The 23,242-nt window shown below is 53.3% G+C and overlaps 1 protein-coding gene across 23 annotated transcripts in view; it reads left to right on the forward strand.

The window, feature by feature from the left end:
* The window catches only part of TMEM266 (transmembrane protein 266), a 128,462-nt gene extending 108,573 nt beyond the window's left edge, over positions 1-19,889 (forward strand). For all 23 annotated transcript variants that reach the window (XM_084968668.1, XM_084968663.1, XM_084968660.1 and 20 more), the window contains 3 exons: positions 3,741-3,930; positions 16,921-16,983; positions 18,649-19,889. In XM_084968668.1, the coding sequence (XP_084824794.1) occupies positions 3,741-3,930; positions 16,921-16,983; positions 18,649-19,244 (849 nt within the window). In that variant the 3' untranslated portion in view covers positions 19,245-19,889. The remainder of the gene's footprint in view (positions 1-3,740; positions 3,931-16,920; positions 16,984-18,648) is intronic.
* The last annotated feature ends 3,353 nt before the right edge of the window (positions 19,890-23,242 follow it).

The following is a 23,242-nucleotide window of genomic DNA, read 5'->3' on the forward strand; positions in this document are numbered from 1 at the left end:
GACTCACTTCCAAGTTGCAAGAGGCATATCCATTCCAATACATGTAACAGAATTTTCGCATAGCCCTCCTGATGCTTTACCTGACTTCTTAGTGAATGGATGAATAAATGAATGAATGGGGGAACTGACACTACTTGGGGTTCATAATGCTAGCCTAAAACTTGTATCAGCTTACATGCCTATGTGTGCACATATGGGCTTGGGGCTGGGCAAGCCCTGGCCTCTGGCTGTCTGGCCTGAATTCCAGTGGGACACTCATGGGCAGCTCTGTATCAATTACAAGTCATCAATAATGCATCTGTTCAGATGGCCTAGGAGCCCATTAGCTGGGCCTGCCGGCCCCGATGAGCGGCCTTGGAGAAAGTGGGCTGGGTATGCCCATGGGAAGTTCAGATCAGCCTGGGCAGGAGGGGCTCCCAGCCCCAGCAGAGCTAAGAGGGATTGCTTAATGGGCCCTGTGTGACATCTGAGACCTCGCTGTGAGAAGGACGGCTCCAGCCCTCTACTCCTGCATAGAAGGCCACCAGTCTTGCTCTCTCGCTTTCCAAGACCCATGGTCCCAACAATTGGGTTGTTGAGGTCCCGAGTCTGAACCCAGTCTGAGACCAGAGGTAGGGTCTACTGGGTGATCAGGATAGGGTCTCAGTATGTGACCAGACTGGGGGATCAATGTATGAGCAGGGTCAGGGCTCAGTGTTGGAACTCAGGCTTTGTCTCAGCTTTGGGTTGGGGTTGGGGCTCAGTTTGTGGCTGGTGTTAGGACTCAATCTGAAACCAGAGAATTGAGCAAGGCTGACTCTTTTCACTCATTCATGTGTATGGATTCATTTAACAATGTTTATTGTGGGCCTCCCGTGTACCAGCCAACGAGACAGACACAATCTCTGCTCGTACAGCGACTGTATTCTATGTCCTATGCTTGCATAGGTTAGTGTCAGTATCCCTGCTCTGACAGAGGAGTGAGGTGGCAGTGGGTGGCTGTGGGGGGTGATGGGTCCTGAGAGCCAGCTGTGCATACTTCTCGCCAATTCTGCCTGACATCGTGTTGATAGTTTGAAACTGGCCAGGGTGGGAGAATTTACACCACAGAGATTAGCATGCATGAAACATTCAGGCCTCTTAAAAAAAAAAAATACCATAGTGGGAAGAAAATCAATAGGCAGTCTTTGAAGAAAATGGTGCAGTGCCCACACATATTTATCTGATCTCCTCCCCCAAACTCCAATAAGATGATGGTAAAGAGAAAAACATAAACATGTAAGAATTAAGACACTCTCTTTAAGTCCTGTCCATCAGGGCAAAGATGACAGAGATTTCAGTGGATTTGGAGGAAATGGAGGATGGATCTAGCAGAGTGGAGAATCTATAACAAAAGTGTCTCGAGAGGTGGATAGTGAGGAAAATGGGCTAATTTCCACCCCCCCCAACCCCTGAGAGTTTGGGAGGAAGGGGGTGAGTGTGAAGCTGACCACAGGGGAGGGGCCTTGGCTAAAAAGCCCCTGTATGCGTAATATTTAACCCTCCAGGTCCCCTTCCAAATCCTGCACAGCCAGGAGACCACGCTCGCTCACCCTGCAAGAGGCAAGAGGTTCCTCCTCTGGAGATACTGAACCTGAGGCTCTGCAGGTGGACACTGGGGGAGGCAGAGGTGGGGGAGAGGTGCAGGGCTGGAACTGAGGATTAGGTGAAGTCCTTTCATCTAACGTCTGGCCCACTCCTCTGCCCCACTGCCCTGCTCTGCTCCCAGCACAGAGGCAGCCAGTGTGTCCTCACGCAGGAGGCTGATGAACTCTCTGGAAAACCAAGTGGTCCCTAGGCAAAGCCTGCAAACTGACATTGGGAGTTGCCCCCATGCCAGCTCACTGCCCACCACCCTAGTGCTGGTGAATGCTTTTAGTGTGTTTCACTTTCATCATCATCAGAAGAATAAAACATTAACATAAATAAAATATCAGGAGGTGCTAAATGCAAGGTAGAGAATTCAAATAGGGTGATGTGACAGAGTGCCTGGGTGGCTGCCTTAGGTGGGGGTCCAGGAAGGCCTCCAGGAGGTGGGGGGGGGGGTCAGCCATGTGATATGGGAGCAGAGGGCACAGCTGGGGAAGTGACACTGAGACCAACACACAGTGTGTTTAAGGAATGACGTGTCATGGGGGAGGCAAAGAAAGAATGACGTGAAGTGGGCCAGGTAAGCAGAACCAGAACGTGCACCTGCTTTGTAAACCAAGGGTAAAACGTTTGAGTTTCCTTCCAACTGAAGTCTGTGGACAAGGGGGTGACACAATCTGAGGTAGGTTTAGGAGCATCCCTCTGACCCCTGTTGAGGGATGGACCATAGAGGGTTGTGGGGGCTGCAGTCATCCAGATGAGAGCCGGCAGCGGAGGTGGAGGGAGGTGGCAGGCCTGGGGTGGCACTTAGGAAGCTGGACTTGAGGGCAGATTGGATGGTAGGAAGGGTGAGGGAGAGGGAAGAAGCGAGGGAGATTACATTTTGGGGTTCAGCTAAAATGAGATGAAAACACCTGCGGAGCAGATGTGGGGATAGAATGCAGAGTCTTGTGTAGACTAGGTTGAGTTTGTGACACCTGTGACCTGGTTCTGTGTCAGGTAGGCAGTTGGAGGTATGATCTGACACGGGCAGGAGCCATGGCTGGAGATTGGGCATCATGAGCCAGGAGGTAATCTCCTAGGTAGGGAGCCCAGGCTCTGGGCTTCCCCAGGACCCCTCCTCACCCTACCTGCTTCTGGCTCCTGGGGCTTTGGCTGGAGCTTGTGGAGTTGTGCAGAAGCGGTGCAGTGTGTGTTTGGAACACTAGGTGGCAGTAAATGTTCTCCTTCCTCCTGAGCCCTCAGCCGAGGCTCTTCAGAGTCAGACCCGAACTTTGCCTTGGCCTGGATCACCCAAGGAGGCCCCAGAGTGTGAATAGCCATCTCAGCCACAAACCCAAGAGGCATCTGGAAGCTTCTCTAAGAAATTTTCCCCAACAACTAAAAAATTAAACCAAAATAAAAATGTGTGCGTCTTCTTACAAAGCCTGTATGAAGCACCCAAGTCCTGAAAGAGCTCTAGGGCGTGATAACTTCCATTTTACAGATAAGGAAACCACGGCCCCTGGCAGTAAGCCGCTGGGCTGGCTGGGAGCCATCCACCGGCTCTCAGAACACCTCCCAGAAGAGGGATGTGGGTGTTGCTGGAAGACAAAAGGACCAGACAGAGCCCAGTAAGCACAGGATGCCAGAACCGGCTTCCAGGGCTTGTTACGCTGGTCCTGGATGTTGTGGGCTTTCCGATCTTCCGCTAACCATCAGTTAACACCTGGGCAAGGCGCTCATTTTGACACGCACCACCTGGGTCCCACGCACATTTAGGGAAGTAATTGGAACGGGATTCAAATCCGGTTTCCCTGACTCCTCCTGCAGTGTTCTTCCGGCAACCCGCAGTTGTGTTTCCCCTCATGGCTTTGTCTTCACGGTGAGGCCAGACTACAAAGCATCAGAGGTGAGACACAGGGACACGTTTTATTACTTGGAAAAGGCTCCATAAACGTCAGAGACACTTGTGATTACTATCGTTGGGAGATTTGTGAGGAACGCCCCATCCCGCCTTCGGAGGCTCAAAGCCCATGCCTCCCTGCTCCCCCGGAGCAAAGCGCCCAGACATCAGGCTGGCTCGGGCCGAGGCCCCCGAGGCCCCCGCGCCCCCCGCGTCGCGCACCCCACCGCCCCTCTCCTTCTTGCAGTTTGAGATCCGGCAGCTGCGGGCGCACCTGGCGCAGCAGGACCTGGACCTGGCGGCCGAGCGCGAGGCGGCGCTGCAGGCCCCTCACGTGCTCAGCCAGCCGCGCAGCCGCTACAAGGTGGTGGAGGCCGGCACGTGGGCCGAGGAGACGGCGGCCGAGAGCGTCGTGGAGGAGCTGCAGCCCGCGCGAGGTGAGCCCGCCGCGCCTCCCCCAGTCCCGCCGTGGGGAGCCGCCTCCCCACCGCCCGCCCCAGGGCTCTGCGCGCGGCTGCCTGGAGCTGGGGGGCGTCTCCTTGCAGGATTGTGCCCCTGTCCCGGCCCACGATTTTGGTGCTGGTGGTGGTGCTGCTGCTGCTGGGGGGACCCTCAGATCAATGCCCCCAGGGCTACCTTTCTGAATCTAGGAGAAAGCGTTGAGGCGAGCTACCTTGACCCGACTTTGATGGGATCTTAGTGCTCATTTATGCCTGTGCGCCCCTGGCTGTTTTCCTCCCCAGTCCTCACCGCTACCGCCTGCAGGAGGTTTGGCCTTCCGCCTTTGTAGGTGAAGGAACGGAGACCCAGAAACGTTGTCCAAAGGTGCATCACTACTAAATGGCAGAGCTAGGCTTCTGGCTGGATGCCTAGGACTTTCCCACTGGGCTGCTCAGCCCACTAGGGCCCAGATAGCAAGTCCAGGCCTGGAGCCAGAACAACCCAGAACCTAAGCCTAGGAGATGGTAGTAAATTGAGGGGCAGGTGATGTTGGTAGAGACGGGAGCGCTGGCCATACCCCAGAGCAGAGTACTCTATAGAAGGCCAGCTGTGTCGCCTTGTACAGGGGAATTAACCTTTCTAGGTCTTGTTTTTGCTGGCTGTGAAATGGGAGCAGTGCTGAGGCTTCCTCCCAGGGTTGTTGTGAGGCTCCAGGAAGCGGGTTCTAGTGGGCTCTAGAACTGCAAAGTAGCCCTGCAAATGCCAGGTGGTATTATTTTGTGATTGAGGGTGAAAATACCCTCACCTAGTGACACAGCTGTGTCAGGTTTGGGCCTTTGCGAGGTTTGCAGGTCAGCTCAAGGGGCCAGGCAGCCGGCTCAGGGGGGGATCTGCAGTGTTGTTAGACCTCATGGGGGGGGGGTCCTCAGTGCCTCAAACACAGGTTCCCCTCCCCAGGCACCTTTCCTGCTCGTGTCTGAGCCCTTCCTGCCCTAATTGAACCAGAAAATCTTATCACTAAAATGATGGTTAGGTGGTTTCTTCACTTTACTGAGATCTTTTAAAAAATACTGACTTCCTGTAATAATTCAGAACATGTTTCTGAGCCCTCGTTTTTTACCTAAAAGTAAGGGAACTAAGATTCATCAAATTCCTCCAAGAGAAGCTTTTTTTTTTTAATTGAAGTGTAGTTGATTTATAATGTTGCATTAATTTCTGCTGTACAGCAAAGTGATACAGTAACATAGGTACACATTCTTTTTTATATTCTGTTCCATTATAGTTTATCTCAGGATATTGAATATAGTTCCCTGTGCTATACAGTAGGGCCTTGTTGTTTATACATTCTATATGTAATATTTACATCTGATAACCCCAAACTCCCAATATTTCCCTCCTCCACCCACCTCTCCCTTGGCAACCACAAGTCTGTTCTCTGTGTCTGAGTCTGTTTCTGTTCTATAGATAGATTCACCTGTGTCATACTTTAGATTCCACATATAAGTAATGTCATGTGGTATTTGTCTTTCTGACTTACTTTACTTGGTATAAGAATCTCTAAGGGTTCGGAGTTCCGAATCCGACTAGGAACCATGAGGTTGCGGGTTCAATCCATGGCCTTGCTCAGTGGGTTAGGGATCTGGCGTTGCCGTGAGCTGTGGTGTAGGTTGCAGACGCGGCTTGGATCCCGCATTGCTATGGCTCTGGTATAGGCCGGCAGCAACAGTTCTGATTAGACCCCCAGCCTGGGAACCTGCATATGCCGTGGGAGCAGCCCTGGAAATGGCAAAAAGACAAAAAAAAAAAAAATCTCTAAGGGTTCATCCATGTTGCCGCAAATGGCATTATTTCAGTTCTTTTTTTATGGCTGAATGGTATTCCATTGTGTATATGTACCACATCTTCTTAGTCCATTCATGTGTCGTTAGACATTTAGGTTGTTTTCATGTCTTGACTATTGTGAATAGTGCTGCTATGAATGTAGGGGTGAATGTATCTTTTCAAATGAAAATTTTGTCCACATATATGCCCAGGAGTGGGATTGCTGGATCACATGGCACCTCTGTTTTCAGTTTTTTGAGGAACCTCCATACTGTTCTCCTCCATGCACCAACTTACATTTCCACCGCAGTGTGGGAGGGTTCCCTTTTCTCCACACCCTCTCTAGCATTTATTATTTGTAGACTTTTTAATGATAGCCATTCTGACCGGTGTGAGGTAGTACCTCACTGTAGTTTTGATTTGCATTGAGAAGCTTTTTACAGTATGATTTCAATTCACATTCACACTTTTTTTTTTTTTTCACATGGAGGAGGAAACTCAGATCCCAATAGGTCAAGAGAATTTCTTGGGGTCACGGCACAAGAAATGGAGGTGCTGGGCTTGGAACCCAGGCTGTAGGATCCTAAACTCCAGCTTGGACTAGGGCCCATTTCACTTTGGTTGCTGTGTTCCCCTTGCTGGGGCAGCAACAGCCAGGCAGGGCTGGGCAGGCAAGAGGCTGGGGCCCCAGGCTCTGGCACTCCCCAGCTCTACACTTGGGGCTTCAGTGATCCTCTCTGTGAAGTGGGCTCATACTTCCAGCTCTTTCTGCCTCACAGGAAGTAGAAGGAGCTGATAGAGCTGAGAAAGCCTTGTAATCTGTAAGGCACTATGAACAGGTTTGGGGAGATGGGGTGATTGCTACTGTGCTCTTTTGAGAGAACTTCCAATCTTAGAACTAGAGAACTTGGAGGCTAGGAAGGACTTATGAGTCCAGCCCTTTAGCGGATGTGCTAATCCCATGTCACCCCTGCCAGGAGGCCCTGCAGCCTTAGTTTACCTTCCTTGAGAATAGGTCCCCCAAACCTCCCAGGGAAGCCCCTGGCAACCCAGCCTCAAACCTCAGACTGAGCAGAGCTCTGCTTCTGGCACCCACCTCTCCCACTTGGACACAGCTTTTTTGTGTAGGTCTCGTGGGTGCCCTGCCGGTTGAGACATCCTTTCAGAGACTGGTCTCTGCATGTCTTCTTCTCCGGGGACCGTCACCTGCATTCCCACAGCCAGTCCTCAGGGGACAGGCCCTCTAAGTTCTTGCTGCGCTGCCCCGCTCCAAGCATTCCAGCTTTGGTCCCTCTCAGAGTGACATCTAGAACTAAACGCAGTTCTTGGGGAGCTGCAACACCCAGGGCAGAGTGCCAAGGAGCCAGCCCTGATTTTTTGGTTCTGGTTCTGAGTCCCCAGAACCAAAGGTTGGAAGGCTCCCAAGCCTTGCGGCGCCCACTCGGCCTGAGCTCACAGCTGACCGAGGCCCCACGTCCCCGCAGCCTCCTTGGGCAGTTGGCTTTCTGTGCCCCGAGCAGATTTTAACATTCATCTGTGTTCAGCTGTAGCTTATGCAATTCCTGCCTTTACTGCAGGTTTCTTGGGCTTCACAGATCCTGACTCACAACCCAACACCAATTCCAGCTGGTTTTACGGTCTGCATATATCTTGAAACCTCCCCCTTCTCCATGTGCATCGTTCAGCCTTTCCTATCTCTGGACCTCACGCAGCCCCCTGACCCCCTCTTCACCCCATAGGTGCCCTCTTTAGGCCTGCACCCCCGCCATCCCAGTGATCCTTTATAAATCTTTCATGTCACTTCCTGACCTAACAGCTTGGCTGGTGTTTGCTGGGGCTGCCGAAACAAAGTACCACAGACTGGGTGGCTTAAACAACAGAAGTGTACTGTCTCCCGGTTCTGGAGGCTGGAAGTCTGAGATCAAGGTCTTGGCAGGGCTGGCTCCTTCTGAGGACTGTGAGGGAGCATCTGTCCCAGGCCTCTCCCCCAGTAAAGCTGCTGGTGGTTTACTGGTAATCCCTGGCAATCCTCAGCTTGTAGAAGGATCACCCTGATCTCCTCACATGGTGTTCTTCTGGGGTGTGTGTGTCTGTGCCCAAGTTCCCTTTTTATAAGATCCCAGTTGTATCGGCCTTGGGGCCCACCCTACCCCAGCATGACCTCATCTTAGCTGTGATCTCATCTATAACAACCTCATTTCCAAATAAGATTACATTCTGAGGTACTAGGGGTTAGAATTTCAACATATGACTTGGACAGAGGCAGAGGCGGGGGCGGGGGGGGGTGGCACAATGGCTTAACTTGTAACAGGTGGCATATAAGACCCTCGATGCTCTTGTCCCTGGCTGCCCCCCCCATCTCCTTCCACTTGGCACCCTGTCCTCACTTTTACTTAGCGGAGGGAAACAGCCTTTTGTTTTGGACGTGTTCTGTGCAGTCATATGTCTCTGGGCCTTTGCACATGCTGTTCACTGGCAGAACAGGCCTGCCTGCCAAACTGCATCCTCAAAACTTGTCTCAGAGTGAGCACCCAGTCTCCACACCCTTCCCTCAAGACTTTATATGAACTCCACTAGGCCCAGATTGTGCCAGGTTGCTCCCACACTTTATCCTCAGGGCCTACCACGCTGGCCCTCGGCAGGCTTGCCGTGGAGTTTGTTGCATGGAATGTGATCTGTGAGCCCATAACTGATGGGTGAACAAACTAAGGCTCGTGGACATCCCTATTTCCCTGTGGGTCCTGCAACCTTGGGTCCTCTCTCGCAGCTCGGAGGGCATCTGTCAGTAGCCCAGTCCAGAAACCGCCCCTTGGCGTTCAGCTCTGCACGCTGGTGCTTATGGAATCCAGAATATAAGAATATAAGAACCTCCTTCCTGAAAGTTCTCCTGGAAGTCAGCAGCCATTTTGCCCACTTTGTCTTGCTTCCCAAGGATGGATGAACAGGCTTACAATCTCCTGGTCCATCTCAGGACCTCCCTTCTGATGGAGCAGAGTGAGTTGGAGGAGCCACCTCCTTGCTCTGGCCGTGGTGGCTGCTCACAGCCCATCTCAAGGCTGCAGCTCGCCTGGCCCTTGGGCCCACTCGGTCCTATTCCCTCTTCAGCTGAGCCCACCTTTAACCATCTGAGCTCAGGTGAGCACCTCAAGTATGGTCCCCACAAGTGGGTAACTTCCAAGAGGAGGTGGAGGGAGGCAGAATAAGAGGGGAGAAAGTTTGGGGTTAGTAGATGCAAACTATTGCATTTGGAGTGGAGACCCTGCTATATAGCCCAGGGAACTATATCTAGTCACTTTTGATGGAATGTGATGGAGAATCATGTGAGAAAAAGAATGTGTATATATATATATGTTATACACACACACACACTCATATATACATATATATACACACACACACACATATATATATAGGTGTATGACTGGGTCACTTTTCTGTACCGCAGAAATTGACAGAACATTGTAAACCAACTATAATAGAAAAAATAAAAATCTTTTAAAAATTAGAAATTTTAAAAAAAGAAGGGAGAAAGTGATCGGCTGCATGTCCCAGCCTATGTCACAGGGTCTGTGCCGACCCTCCTGGAAACTCAGGGTATGTGAACAAGGCACTCGGGCCTCCCATAGAGATGGCAGACATGCACCCCCGGGGAGCAGTTGCAAATGCCCTTCTCATCCAGCCCTGGAATCCCACCCCTGCTCTCCTTTCTCTCCTCTGTGACGCCCCTACCTCCCCCCTCTCTGGATGCGCACCTGCATTGTGCCTGTCCCAGCCCACTCAGCAGAGCACAGGGCATTCCCCATCGGCCACTTGCTGGCCAACCCCCAGAGCCCTCGGTAGCAAAGCCAGCGCCTCCGAGGCAGAGGGCAGAAGCCTTAGGGTAGCAAGTGGCACGTGTGATTCACAGCCTCAGTTGGTCCAGGGAGACAGGGCTGCCCCAGCGGATCTCTTTCTGACCAGCTGTGTCCAGGGAGGGATTTGCATGACATTAGAAATTATGGCTGGACAAGCGAGGGGCGCTCACGACTACTCTGGAGATGGAGAAAGGGCAGTGTTTGTGGCTCCCCATGACCTTCAGCCCAGTGAGGGCTCTGAGGCTCACCATGTCACCACAGTACGCTCACAATCCGGGGATTAACCTGCAGACATCAGCAATAAGTCTCAGGAGCTTCAGGAGAGGGCGGCCTGCGAGGGCGGGAGTGCCAGCCTTGGCCCAGGCAGGAGAAGCGGCTCCTGCAGTCTCAACAGTTGCCAGCGGGTCACAGTCAGACGAACGCCAACCAGCTTCTGTTTAAACTTGTTCCAGCACAAATCATTTTTAAAACCCAAGCTGCAAAGTTCCAGGCTTTGGGGCCTGCCAAGTTCACCGTGCCCCTGTGTAGTCATTAATACTTCCCTCCCAAATTTATTAGTCTTGAAGCTCACGCATAACTTATGAGTTACGGCCCCTGGTGGGAGTGCCGTGGCTTTCACCATATATCACAGTGAACCTCGGCATCCCCTACATGCCACACCAGCTTTCAGAGAAGCCCCCCCAGAGCTGCACCCGGCCAGTGGGCTGGGCCTTCACTCTGCCAAGTGGAGCTGGCACCAGTGTTTCACCTTGAGACTGGAGAGGCCTGGGTGCTAATGCAGGCAGGACAGGGTTTCTGCCACTGCTGTCCTCCTGACGGGTGTGCTGGATGGGGGGTGCTGAAGACCCAGGGAGCCCCAAAGCGGTAGAACTAGACCTGGGACTCACACAAAGTAGCGAGGCAGCCAGCAAGGTGGACGGGGTGGTGATACTTAGGAAAGGACATGGGTATGAGACTCAGGACTGGGTTCGCATCTCAGATTGGCCTTGAACAAGCTACTTAACCTCTCTGAGCAGGACTGGCCTCATGATGGAGTGACCCATGCAGGCTCCCAGGGCCTCATGCTTGGTTCAATATTCTGCTGTCACTCTCCTGAAATTCTTAATGCTTTTTTTCTTTCATTGCTGTAATTGACATATATATGTAATTATATATATTTATACATATAAAATTACATATATATATGTATATGTACACACATACATATATATTATTGAGTTTCAGGTTGCCAGGTAATAATTTAATATTTGTATATACTGCGAAATCACAGTATGTCTAGTTAACATCCATCAGTATTCATAGTTAATTTTATTTCTTGTGATGAGAACTTTAGGCTTTACTCTTTTAGCAACTTTCAAGTATACAATACGGTATTAATTATAGTTGCCATGCTGTACATCATGTCCCCATGACTTATTTATTTTATAACTGGGAAAGTTTATACCTTTTGACCCATTTCACACACACACACACACACAGAGTCTCCCCAACCTCTGCCTCTGGGAGCCACAAAACTATGATCTCAGGGGCTTTTGTTTTGTTGGTCTGCATCTTGTTTTTATTACTTATTTATTTAGTCTTTTTAGGGCCGCACCTGCAGCATGTGAAGGTTCCCAGGCTAGGGGTCTCGAATTGGAGCTGTAGCCGCTGGCCTACACCCCAGCCACAGCAATGCAGGTTCCAAGCTGCGTCTATGACCTACACCATAGCTCACGGCAACGCCGGATCCTTAACCCACTGAGCAAGGCCAGGGATCAAACCCACATCCTCATGGATGCTAGTCAGATTTGTTTCCACTGTGCCATGATGGGAACTCCTGGGTTTTGTTTTTAGATTCCACGTAAAAATGAGATTAGATGGTATTTGTCTTTGTCTGACCTTTTCAGTTAGCATGATGCCCTCTAGGTCTGCCTATGTTGTTTCAAATGGCAAGATTTCATTCTTTTTTATGGCTGAGTGTTATTCCATTGTATCTACATGAGTGTATGTATGTATCACATCTTCTTTATCCATTCATCCATCCATTGATGGACAATTGTTTCCATGTCTTGGCTATTGTAAATAATGCTGCTCTGTACATTGGGGTGCATGTATCTTTGCAAATTAGTGTTTTTATTTTCCTCAGATATATACCCAGGAGTAGAATTGCTGGATCCTATGGTATCTCTATTTTTAGTGCTCTGGGGACATTCCATACTATTTGCCATGGGAGCTGCACCAATACCATCCCCACCAACAGTGCCCAGTGCACAATAGTTCCCTTTTCTCTACGTTCTCGCCAACACTTGTTATCTCTTGTGCTTTTGAAAATAGCCATCCTAACAAGTGTGAGGTGATATCTCATTGTGGGCGATTTGTATTTCCCTGATGCTTAGTGAAGCTGAGCACCTCTTCATGTACCTTTGGCCTGTTATCTTCTTTAGAAAGTGTCTATTCAGATCCTCTGCCCATTTTTTAATTGGATGGTTTTGTTTTTGCTACTTGATGTATTTTGGATATTAACCCTTTACAGATATGATTTGCAAATATTTTCTCCCATTCTGTAAGTTGCTTTTCATTTTGTGGATGCTCTCCTCTGCTCTGTTTAATGTGGTCCTGCTTATTTATTTTTGCTTTTGTTGCTTTTGGTGTCAAATCCAAAAAGTCATTGCCAAGACCAGTGTTCAAGGAGCTTACTGCCTGTGTTTTCTTCTAGGAGTTGTATGCTTTCAGGTCCTACATTCAAGTCTTAATCCATTTTGAGTTAAATTTTGAGTGTGGTGTAAGATAGGGGTCCAGGTGCCCCAGGACCATGTATTGAAGAGACTGTCCCTTCCCGATGGTATATTCTTGGTTCCTTTGTTGTAAATTAAATGACCGTATATGGGTGGGTTTATTTCTGGGCCTAATGCTTGTTGAACAAGGGGCCCCACAAATTATGCTGCTGGTCCCCTGTCTGAACCCTGATTTTTTTCCAAAATGAGAAGAGGAGCAGAAGCCCATCTTCCCTGAGGACTAAACCTGCAGTCACAGACCCCGCATTCAGCAGGTGCTCGGGGAACAGCAGTGTCCTCCCTCAGTGAGGGCCACCAAGCCCTGGAGCCACAAGCTAGAGTTTGGGAGTGGGAGCCCCAAGCAGGAATCAGGGCTTCCCTCTAGGCCCATATCTGCACAGGACGTGCGGGCACCCCCCACCCCACAGCCTGGCCAGTTCTGCCACCTCTGGGAGGCCCGGCTGACTCACTGTCCTTTCTCTCCACCTCTGCCTCGTTGGGCAGGTTGGGGCTCTGCTCAAAGAGCAAAACCCACATAATGAGCGTTGCCACCATCACACTCGACCGGCTTTCGGAGGATTAGTCAGATGGCTTTGCAGAGTGCTCACACCCCAGGATGAAAGGCGCCGGGCAGCTGCCACAGAAATGACCTGAGACTTTGGGGCTGGCAGGGAGCATGATAGGCCACGGGTTCAGGGAGGTCAAGGTCAGCCTCAGGCTAGACTTGACCTTCATTAGCTCAGTGAGTCTACATCAGCATGTAGATATTTATTTCCATTTTATAGGTGAGGAATCTGAGGTTCAGAGTGCCTGAGGATTTGCCTAAGACCACACAGCAAATGTCTGCAAAGCTGGGTTTGGTACCCTCCCTTCTTTTCTACCCACCCCTGCAGCGTCAGCCAGCTCAGTCCCCCTGTGGGACAGTTCCTACAAGACCCTGGGGCTCCTTGGTGCCAAATCAAAACAAACGTGGGAAGTGCCCCTGTTGAGGCTGACTGATGGCCTCTTCCTGGCCACAAACATCTGTGCTCGCCTCTCCTCCCTCCCCGCAGGCTCCCAGGCACCCAGGAAGCACTAGTCTCTGGCAGGAAGCACCAGGGCCGGGGAGCAAAGCCATGGGCTGCACGGTGCAAAGAGCATCTCAGAGGGTGAGAGGCGTGGTTCTGGGAGGTCTCGCAGGCCCCTGTCCCAGTCACAGTCACCATTCAGTCACCCTGTTTATTGGCTGCTGGCACATGCCAGGCCCTGAGTAAAATGTGGCTCCGCCCACCCTCTACCGCTCCTGGGTCCCTGTGTGGATGCGACAGGACTGACCTCCCTCCTCCGCCCAGGTGGTGACTTGTGGAGAGGGGGCCTGCCTGAAGCAGAGGGCAGGGCGGGGGTGTCAGCTCTGCTAGAGAAGCCTGGGCAGGCCTCCCTCTCAGACTTGTCTTAACGCTCGCTCTGAGGCCCCATGTGTTTTGGAGCAGGGGGAGCATGTGCACATGAGAGGCCTGTCCCAGCCGCCTGGAGACCCAGGCTCTGTGTCAGGCGTGTCCATGGAGTGAGCAACCCCATTCGTTAATCCCATAGGTGTGCAAGAGTCCACAGGGGAAAGCATGAGGTCAGACCTAAGGCTGGACCATAGGCCATGGCAGAGGGCATCTGGGGTCCTTCAAAGGGGTCACAGTTTGGCAGGATCAGGGAAGTTGGAAAGGACAGAGAAGCAGCCTGGAGGAGTGACCAGGGCCCCAGCCTGGGGAGGCAGGGGAACCATTCACCAAGACAGCGGGAAGGAGAAGCTGAGTTCTCTTTTGGCCATGTTGAGTCAGAGGTGGCTGGAGGTCATCCAGAAGACGCAATCCAGTTGGCCAGACCAGTCAGAATCTCAGAAGCAGTGTCTGGGCTAAAGGGCACCTGGCTCGATTATTTTTATCGGCGACTTGGATGAAGATGTGAACATCCTCAAAGGAGTAGTCAACATGGAGGCAGGAGAGGGAGAGAGAGACCTTCGTAGACTGACTCAGGATTCAGAGTGCTTGCAGCAGGCAGCACCTCTGGGCTGAAACCACCACGCTGATGCCACGATGACGGACGTGAAGTCCTCCGTGGGGTTACATAGCCATTGCGTGGCGAGGGTCTGGCTGGGGCCCCCGCTCCTGCAGAGGAGATCTGGGCATCTGCCTTGGCTAAAAGCTCATGCATCAGCACAGCAGGGCAGCTGCTAAACCCGCTTGGAGGCTATTAGACTCTTGGGAAGGACCGGTCTGTACATCCCAGCTGTGCAGGACAGCAGCGAGGATGAAAGGAGATGGGTCTGTGAGGCGCCGAACCCGAGGTCTACATCTGAAGGGCACAGTAAGCGCTAGCTCCCTCCTCCTCCCCCCATTCTGGTCACATCTGGAGCCCACGGTAAAGCCTTCAGAGCAGAGAAGCTGGAAAACTGGGGAAGGGTGAAAAATGGACAGAGGTTTCTCAGGAGAAGAGATGTGAGGGCTTCTTAGGTGCTAGAAGGTCTGTCACATGGACTGTGGGTAGAAATGGGCTTAGCCTTGGTACCTGCTGGGGCTGGACCAGGATCTGCCAGGCTTCACACCGTGGGCCCTTCCTGATTAGATGGAGACTGGCTGCTTGACCAAGGAGTGGACGTCCCCAGGAGGCCCTGACTGTGCCCCTGGAGGGAGAGGGTCAGACTCTCTGATCCTGTTGAGATGAGTGAGAAGCTGCCCACCTGATTGTTAGAGCTGCTCAACAAAGAGGTAGGCGCTCCCTTCCCTGAGGTGCAAGGCCGTGGTGAGGAGAGCCCCACCCCCACCCCAGGCTGGCATTGGGGTGATTCCTGCCCCGGGGGTTTGGGACACAGCCCAGATGCCTGTGGTCCCTTCCCTCGCGGCTCTGACTCTCACCTCTTGGAACTTCAGGGCTGGCAGAGGGTGGGAGCCAGCTAAGCCAGCCACGTTGCAATCTCTAAGGGCCCCGCTGGCCCCCTCATGATACAGATAAAGACGCTGATGCCTGAAGAGGGGTGTGACCTGCCCAGTTCCCTAGTACAGCCCCAGCACAAGGACCCAGGCTCTGGGTTTTTCTTCTTCATTCCAGGCCACCTCCTGCGAGTAGCCCCTTTGGGATAAAGTTTCTTAGGTCAGTGGACACTTTAGCCAAGTTCATCGTCCTGCCCATGTCACATGGCCCTCTATAGCCAGCCACTTCACAAGTCTCTGCTGCCTTGGCCTCAGGACAAAACCAGAACCTTCTGTCTGGCCTGGTGGCCGGTGGCCCTCCGCCTCGCACTGTTGCCAGGTGCAGTCATACCAGCCGCCTCCCACTTCCCAGGGCGGCCTGCAGGGCCTGACAGCATCTACAGCATAAATTATGAAGGGCCACGGAGAAGAGCGTTGCTGTCTGATTCTGAGAGAGCGTTGATGCCTGATCCTGAGGCAGGGCCTGGAGCCAGCCTGGGGCCCCTCCCTCAGCTCAGGCATTAATGCAAAACACACCTCTGACCGCAGGCATTTAAAGATCAAAAGAGGCCAAAAAAGCTTTTAAGAGCCAGGTCATGGCATGTGCTGCCACACAGCCTCCCCGGGTCAGGGCGATTGGCTTGCGCGGGGATCTGAGGGGTGGCCAGGAAGGCGGTCACGGAGATCACCAGGTCCGGTCCCCTGTACCCTGGCTCCTCGGGGTGTGGACCCCAGTCCCTCCCTTCCTTCCAGGCACTAGCTGCCCCCACCCCCACCCCCAGGCACTGCAGTCTCCTGTCCCCTTTCCAGAGTCTGGCACCCTCCCAGCCACTCTCTCTGCAGCCCTGGGCGTGACTCCCAGCTGACCAGGGTCACAATTTCCTGTGGTTCCTCACTGCGCTTGGGATGAAGCTAAACTCCTGGATGGCTTCCAGGGTCTCCTGCCCTCTGCTTGTCCTCCAGGCTCAGGCCTCTTTGAACTTCTTACCTCTCCTCTCCCCAGCGCCCCCCCATCAGAGCAGTGAACCAGCATTTCTTGGAGACCCTGTTCCCATGCCATCTCCCTGCCCTGGACAGCTTTACGCTTTCTCAGCTGTTACTCCTTCAGGAACTAGTAACTGTGCAATCACCGTGTGCTAGGGACAGTGTTGGGGGTGGGGTGCCCGATGCTGCGTCGGTTCCTGTACAGCGTGCAAAAGACTCGTAGATGATCAGCCTCCGCAGCTGGCAGCCTGCGGCTGCAAAGGAGGCTTTAAGCCTTTTGCATAGACAGCGGTGTTCCCGGTGATGCTGAGAATCTCAGGGGCTCAGGCCATCCAGGCAGGGAAAGCCCTTATTTCCACACCCCTTATCTCAGAGATGGGGAAACTGAGGACAGAGAAAGAGGGCCCGTCCTTATCACACAGCAAGCTGGATGCTTCATCAGAGCCCGGGTCCCTGAGAGCCACGCAGCCTCCATGGAGGCTCAGAAAGCAGCAGAAAGCCTGTGGGGGACATGTGCCTCCTCTCGTGGTGATGGGAGGGTTACTGGGAGAGAAGCACCAACTGGCCACAGCCCCCGCCTCTTGGGTCCTGTGGCATGCCATCACACTCACCTGCCTCTGTCCCCACCTCCACAGAGGCCGCAGTGAAAGATGACATGAACAGCTACATCAGTCAGTACTACAACGGGCCCAGCAGTGGTAAGTCTGTGCTGGTGGCTCTGCCGCATGTGTGAGAACCCCTGGGCAGCCGCAGGCGGAGGTGACCCTGGTAATCCCTAACATGGAGGGTAGGGACCGCCCGACCTGGCTGCCCACGTCCTGGCGCCTGTGAACCACAACTGCGGGCAGAATTCAAAGCTCCCAGCAAATGCTAGCACTCGAGCTGTGGGCGCTGGGGTGGGAGTACTCCAGGATCACCAGAGGGTTGCGCGGGGGACCCTGGAAAGGAAGGGGCTGGAATCTAGAATCTAAGCAACCCCAGAGCCTCCCAACCTGAGAACCTTTCAGGATGAGCATGGTGAGGATGAGATAACAGCGTAACTGAGCTCGAGAAGCAACAGGCTTGTCCTGGCTTGATTTTTTTCATTCTTGCACTTGAAGAGGTCTCAAGGGACCTAGTGGTTTGCACTTGTAGGAAAGGTTGAGTTTTAAAATTATACTCATTCCTTCAGTGTCTTATTTCCCCTTGTAGTTTGGGTTCCACAGCCCTGAAATCCTTGTAAACTCCATTGAAAGGCTACAGTGTTACACTGTGTGCCATGTTTAAATGCATTGAAATTTTTCCTTTCCCACAACTTAACCCCCAAAGGCTTCTTTCAAAGCCTTATCGAATCTGCTGATTTACGTTTTTCTTATTTTGTCTTTTTAGGGCTGCACCCATGGCATATGGAGGTTCCCAGGCTAGGGGTCGAATTGGAGCTACAGATGCCAGCCTACACCACAGCCACAGCAACATGGGATCCAGGGCACGTCTTCGACCTACACCACAGCTCCTGGCAACAGTGGATCCTTAACCCACTGAGCGAGGCCAGGGATCAAACCTGAGTCCTCATGGGTGCTATTTAGATTTGTTTCTGCTGAGCCATGACAGGAACTCCCAGCCTGCTGATTTCAAAGCCCACCATCTCCAGCCTGGGCCTCTCTCCCAGTTCACTCTTCCCACCACTTTAGGAAGAAACCTTACCCACGCTGCACCTACTGTGATTCAAGCCTGTGCTACTTCTCACTCAGAGCAAAGACATTCTGAGGTGTCCTCTGTCCTCCCTGCACAAGGCATCCTGTAGCTTAATCGGGCTTCTGAAGGCACAGCTCTCACACTGGCCCCATTTAAAACTTTGGATGACTCCCTCTGACCACGAGTTCAGATTCCTTGTCCAGCCACATCATGCTTTCTGAGTTGGGATAGGCTAGGTCATACTGCAATGGCAAATAACCCCACCTCTGAGTGGGTTAAATAAATCAACAAAAGCCCATGGTACAGTGGTCGGGGACCCTGTGTCCAGCCTGGCATCATTACTCTAGCACCCAGCCAGCCGAACAGCTACCATCCACCCCTGAACAGTGCTGACTGCTGGGTCAAAGCATGGCTGCTTTACACACCTGCCTCTGGAAATCCTCAGATGATTGGCTAAGGCAGGTCACGTGTCTGCACTTGCATTCAGCAGGCATGACTCTCCCTCGGGGCAGGCGGTGAATGTTGGAGAACTAGACGGTCTACCAAGGCCTTGCCCAACAAAGCCCATTCACACTGCCCACTTCCCTGCCCCGCTTCTAGACCTGGTTCAGCTCAGACCCTGTCCCCATAAGGGTACACAAAGGTTTAGCAAGGGTGAAGTGTGACCCATGTCCTCTCCTTTCTTGCAGACAGCGGTGTCCCAGAGCCAGCTATGTGCGTGGTCACCACCGCTGCCATAGACATCCACCAGCCCAACATCTCCTCTGACCTCTTTTCGGTCGATGTTCCCCTGAAGCTTGGCAGCGATGGCACCTGCGCCAGTGCCACCTCCGAGAGCGCCTCCCGCTCTACTCGCAGCTCTGTCACCCGGGCCCAGAGTGACAGCAGCCAGACGCTGGGCTCCACCATGGACTGCAGCACAGCCCGTGAGGAGCCATCCTCTGAGCCTAGCCCGGCTCTCCTGCCACTGCCACCACCACCCCAGCAGCAGGTGGCAGAGGCCATGGTCCAGGACCTGTTTTCCTCCCTGTCGGAGGATCCCTGCCCATCCCGGAGGGCCTTGGACCCAGCCCTCCTTGCCCGGCCCAGCCCAGCGGGCTCGGCCCAAACCAGCCCTGAGCTGGAGCACAGGGTAAGTCTGTTCAACCAGAAGAACCAGGAGGGCTTCGCTGTCTTTCAGATCGAGCCTGTCATCCACTTCCAGCCCACTCTACCTGGGCTGGAGGAGAAGTTCAGATCTTTGGAATCCAAAGAGCAAAAGTTGCACAGGGTCCCTGAAGCCTAGAGCCTCCAGGTAGGCTGGGTGGAAAAGGGGCAGACAGCCATCTCGATGCTCTCCCGGGGCCCCAGAGGCCACCAAGGGCCACAGGCAAGGCCCAGGAGCCCACCTGACCTCCCTCAGGGTGCTGCCTGCCTCCAGGGAGGTGATGCCAGGCCAGGAGGCCACACGCCTCAGACCTCAAAGCCCAGAGCTGGCGCCTCCTCTCGCCCTGCTCAGGGGAGGGTGGTGCTCGTGGCTGGGTTTTTTTTTTAAAACCATTTTTACAAAAACCAGCCTGTGGCCCAGCTTCAGCAGGGTAGAGCTCGGGGGCCAGCTCAGCCTCTTCCGTTGCCTTTGTTCCTGACGCCCACCCCGGACCCTCGGGAACAGCACTGTGAGCCGGGGCTGCCAGCCCCACCCCCAAGCCGTCTTTTCCAGGAATCCTGGGTGGAGCCGACACACTCACACACAGACCACCATCTGAGCCTACTTCATGGGTCATCATTCTGTCATTTAGGCATGAGCGTTTGAGTCTTTTTCAAGACAAATCTAGTTTTCACCTTCACGGGACATAAAGGGATGGATCTGGAGGTGGGTGGGAGGGGCGGGGGTGGGGGGCCAGCCACTTTCCAATCTTGGCTTTAATAATAAAAACCAGCTGCACTGAGACTTCCAGTTGGCAGAGGTGGTTCTTTCGGTGGCTAGTCCAGGTGAGGACCCGAGTGGCTCTTTTGGGTTTGGGTTGATCTTGAAAATCCACCAGGGAGTCTTGACCCCTCTCTGGTGGCCCTGAGGCCTTTATGGAGTGGAAGGAGCCCTGGACCCTGGGCAGGAAGCGCTCCCACTGCCTGGCGGTGTGACTCTCCACCAGCCCCTCCCCTTCCCTCATTGCCCCACCGAGATGGAGCTCAAACTTCTGTCTTTTTTGCTGACAACGCCCAGCCCCAGCTCCCAACCCAGGGCTCCGTCCTTTAGGGATCGGAAACTTAGCAGGTCCCTGGGGTAGCTGAGCTGAGCTCAGTATCCTGCCCAGAGCCTGTTCCTCCTCCCAGGTTCCTGGCTGGGGCATCACCATCCCCCCAGCCCTGACCGTGAATCAACAGGGGCTCCCCCCATCCCCCCCACGCAGTCACACTTGCTGGCCACTCTGCCCTTGGCCCCATCACAGCCTCGCTAAGGCCCAGCCTCTGGCTCTGTCCTCCAGTGTCTCCCATGCTGCAGAGCCTCCAAGGGATTTTATGACTACTGAGTTTTGTATTATATATGTTCAATACAAAAAGGGAAGTTTTTTTGTTTTTTGTGTTTTTTCTTTTTCCATTTCAAGTGCTCGCATTGCCTCACCTCACAGCCCCTTCATGAGCTGTCCCCCCCCACCCCCCCATCGACCTGCTCTGCCCCCCTACCTTTGTCCAGGTGGCTCTCATTGTGCAAGTGTCTCACTGGTGGGTCAGGGTGTCCTCCCGGCTGCTGTGGCCCCTTGGACTCACCCTGATACTGCGGTGATACCACGGCTTGGTCAGCCTCTGTGTCCCTCCTCGCCTCCCCTCGGTCTTTGGGTGTGGGGATCAAGCCTCGAGTAAGGCCTGGGCACAGTGTCACTCAGGAAAGATGGCTGAATCGGAAAAAAGGGAAGTTACCCCCTGCAGACAAAGGACACCCTCCTGATTGGTAGGGAGATCAGCACTTGTCAAGAAAAGGGTTAAAGCAACAGTGTCCAAGCTGTTGGGAGTATGATCTGAGCACCTCAGCCACCAGCCAAATGGCTGCGGCTCCCATCACTGAGCACCCGTAAAGCCTCTACACACCCAGGCCCTTCATCCCTTTCAATGACCCTGTGAGGAGGTGTCACTAACCCATTTTACTGATGTAGAGCCCAAGGCCCAGGTTGAAGAAACGTCCCTGAAGTCAAACACTAATAGCAGAGGCACTAAGACCGGACCCCAGATCTGCCTGGCAGTGTGCTATGTGCTGGGCCTCCCAAGTTTTAGGGCTTTTGGAGGCAAAGTGGTCACTCTCAGGTTGTTATATGATGGACTGGAGGGCAGTACATGATTTATATGCTCTAAGGCAGGAGGCAGCAGGTCCGTCATGAGCAGTCTGCATCACTGGACAAGAAACAGCTCTCCTCCTCGGCCAGGCCAGCCTGCTGAGCTGAGATGGCCTCTTTGCTGAGCTCCTGTTGCCCCAGTCATGGGCCGATACTCACCACCCAAATAACTGAGCCTGCCCTGTGCCAGAGGCGAGACCCAGATGCCAGCCAGCACCCGGCTCTGCTGTGGACTTCTGTTCCAGAGAAAACTTCAGGACAGGGAGGACAGCAAGGGGGTAAGATGCTAGGCAAGCGGCTCCTGCTCTCTGTCTCAGTTTCCACCTAGAAATGGGGCCGTACAGAAGAGCGCCATTGCTTTTTATTTTTTTGTCTTTTGTCCTTTTAGGGCCGTACCTGCGGCATATGGAGGTTCCCAGGCTAGGGGTTGAATCAGAGCTACAGCTGCCGGCCTACACCACAGCCACAGCAACTCAGGATCTGAGCCACGTCTATAACCTACACCACAGCTCATGGCAATGCCAGATCCTTAACCCACTGAGCGAGGCCAGGGATTGAACCCGCGTCCTCATGGATCCTAGTCAGTTCGTTACCCCTGAGCCACGATGGAAACGCCAAGAGCTCCATTTTTAAAAGCTGGCTTCTAAGGGTATTTACAAATTGCTGTGAGGTAAGGTTCTGCCTGAGTGCTCGCAGTTGCCTTCATGCTGATCAGGCAGTACCAATGTCAGAACTGTGGCAGGAGCAGGTAGAGCCCACGGCAGAGATGCCAAGAGGTGGTCCCACATCTCTAAGGACAGAGTCCACAATCACAGCATTAGAGGGTGCATGCAGACAGAGGAAGCCACTCACCTGCCTGGGGACAGGCACGGGGCAGAGCCTCCTGCCCAGAGTGCAGGAGGTGGAGAGTAAAAGCTTTGGCTTTCATGGTCCCCCTGGGTGCTGTAGCCCAGAGTTATGGCTGGAGGACAGCTGGGGGTCGGTGATGGAGCCCGAGCACTCCCTGTGGGGTTTGCAGCTCTGGGAAATAGTTCTCCCTTGCTTGTCCACCATTCAGAGAGCCCACCCTGGTGTCTCCCGGGAGGGAGGAGGGTCCGCGTAACAGCTGCTGTCTCCTAGAAGCCAACAGGAGGGTGACAACAATGGCTCCCGTTTACTCAGCTCCTGCTGTGACGGCGGCGCTCTTCCAGTCTTCCGTGTTTATCACAGCCCTGCAAAGGGGGGTGCTGTTTTCCCTGCTTTACAGACAAGAAAACAGACATAAAATGATTAATGTCTTGCCCTAAGACATACAGCTAACTGGACTAGTGGCAGAATTCAAACCCAGGTCTGTCTGGATTAGATGCCCTACTGGATATGGTGAAACAGACTGCCAGGAATTAAACCAGGTATTGTCAGGAGAGCCAGAGAAATCAGCCTACATGGTCCTTCAGACCAGAGGGCCAGCCTCCCTGCTCCACCTTGCCACTGAGGCTGGAAAGGAGCCAACCCCATGGCCAGGGTGCCACCCTGACGTGCCAAACCTGGCAGTTAAAACAATGCTCAGAGCCAGCAGTGCTTGTGGCTAGCCCTTAGGGGAGCTTGGCCAGAGCCCTGCATGTCTGGCTCAAAGTCCCCCCAGGACTGGGGAGTTGTAAGGCCTTCCCTCAGTAACACAACTGGCCCCTCTCCAGGCAGCCCTTGGCTAGTCCTCCAACCGAAACCTCAGTTTTCCAGATCAGGTCACACAGACTGTGGGGTGTTCCACAGATCCTGTGGGATTAGAGGCAAGTGGTCTGGGATTCTCTTCAGCATAGTGGGGGTGTTCGTTCCCTCTGTGACCCTCAGCTCAGAAACACCTCTCTCACTCCAAGACAGTTCTTTTTTGTTGGCCTTTTAGGGCTGCACCCTTGGCACATGGGAGTTCCCAGGCTAGGGGTAGAATCGGAGCTACGCTGACGGTCTACACCACAGCCACATCAATGAGGGATCCAGA

The sequence above is a fragment of the Sus scrofa genome, chromosome 7, assembly GCF_054392235.1.
Source record: "Sus scrofa isolate SSC_HxYL_T2T_F1_AM1 chromosome 7, Sscrofa_HxYL_maternal_Yorkshire_Landrace_v2.0, whole genome shotgun sequence".
Taxonomy (NCBI): Eukaryota; Metazoa; Chordata; class Mammalia; order Artiodactyla; family Suidae; genus Sus; species Sus scrofa.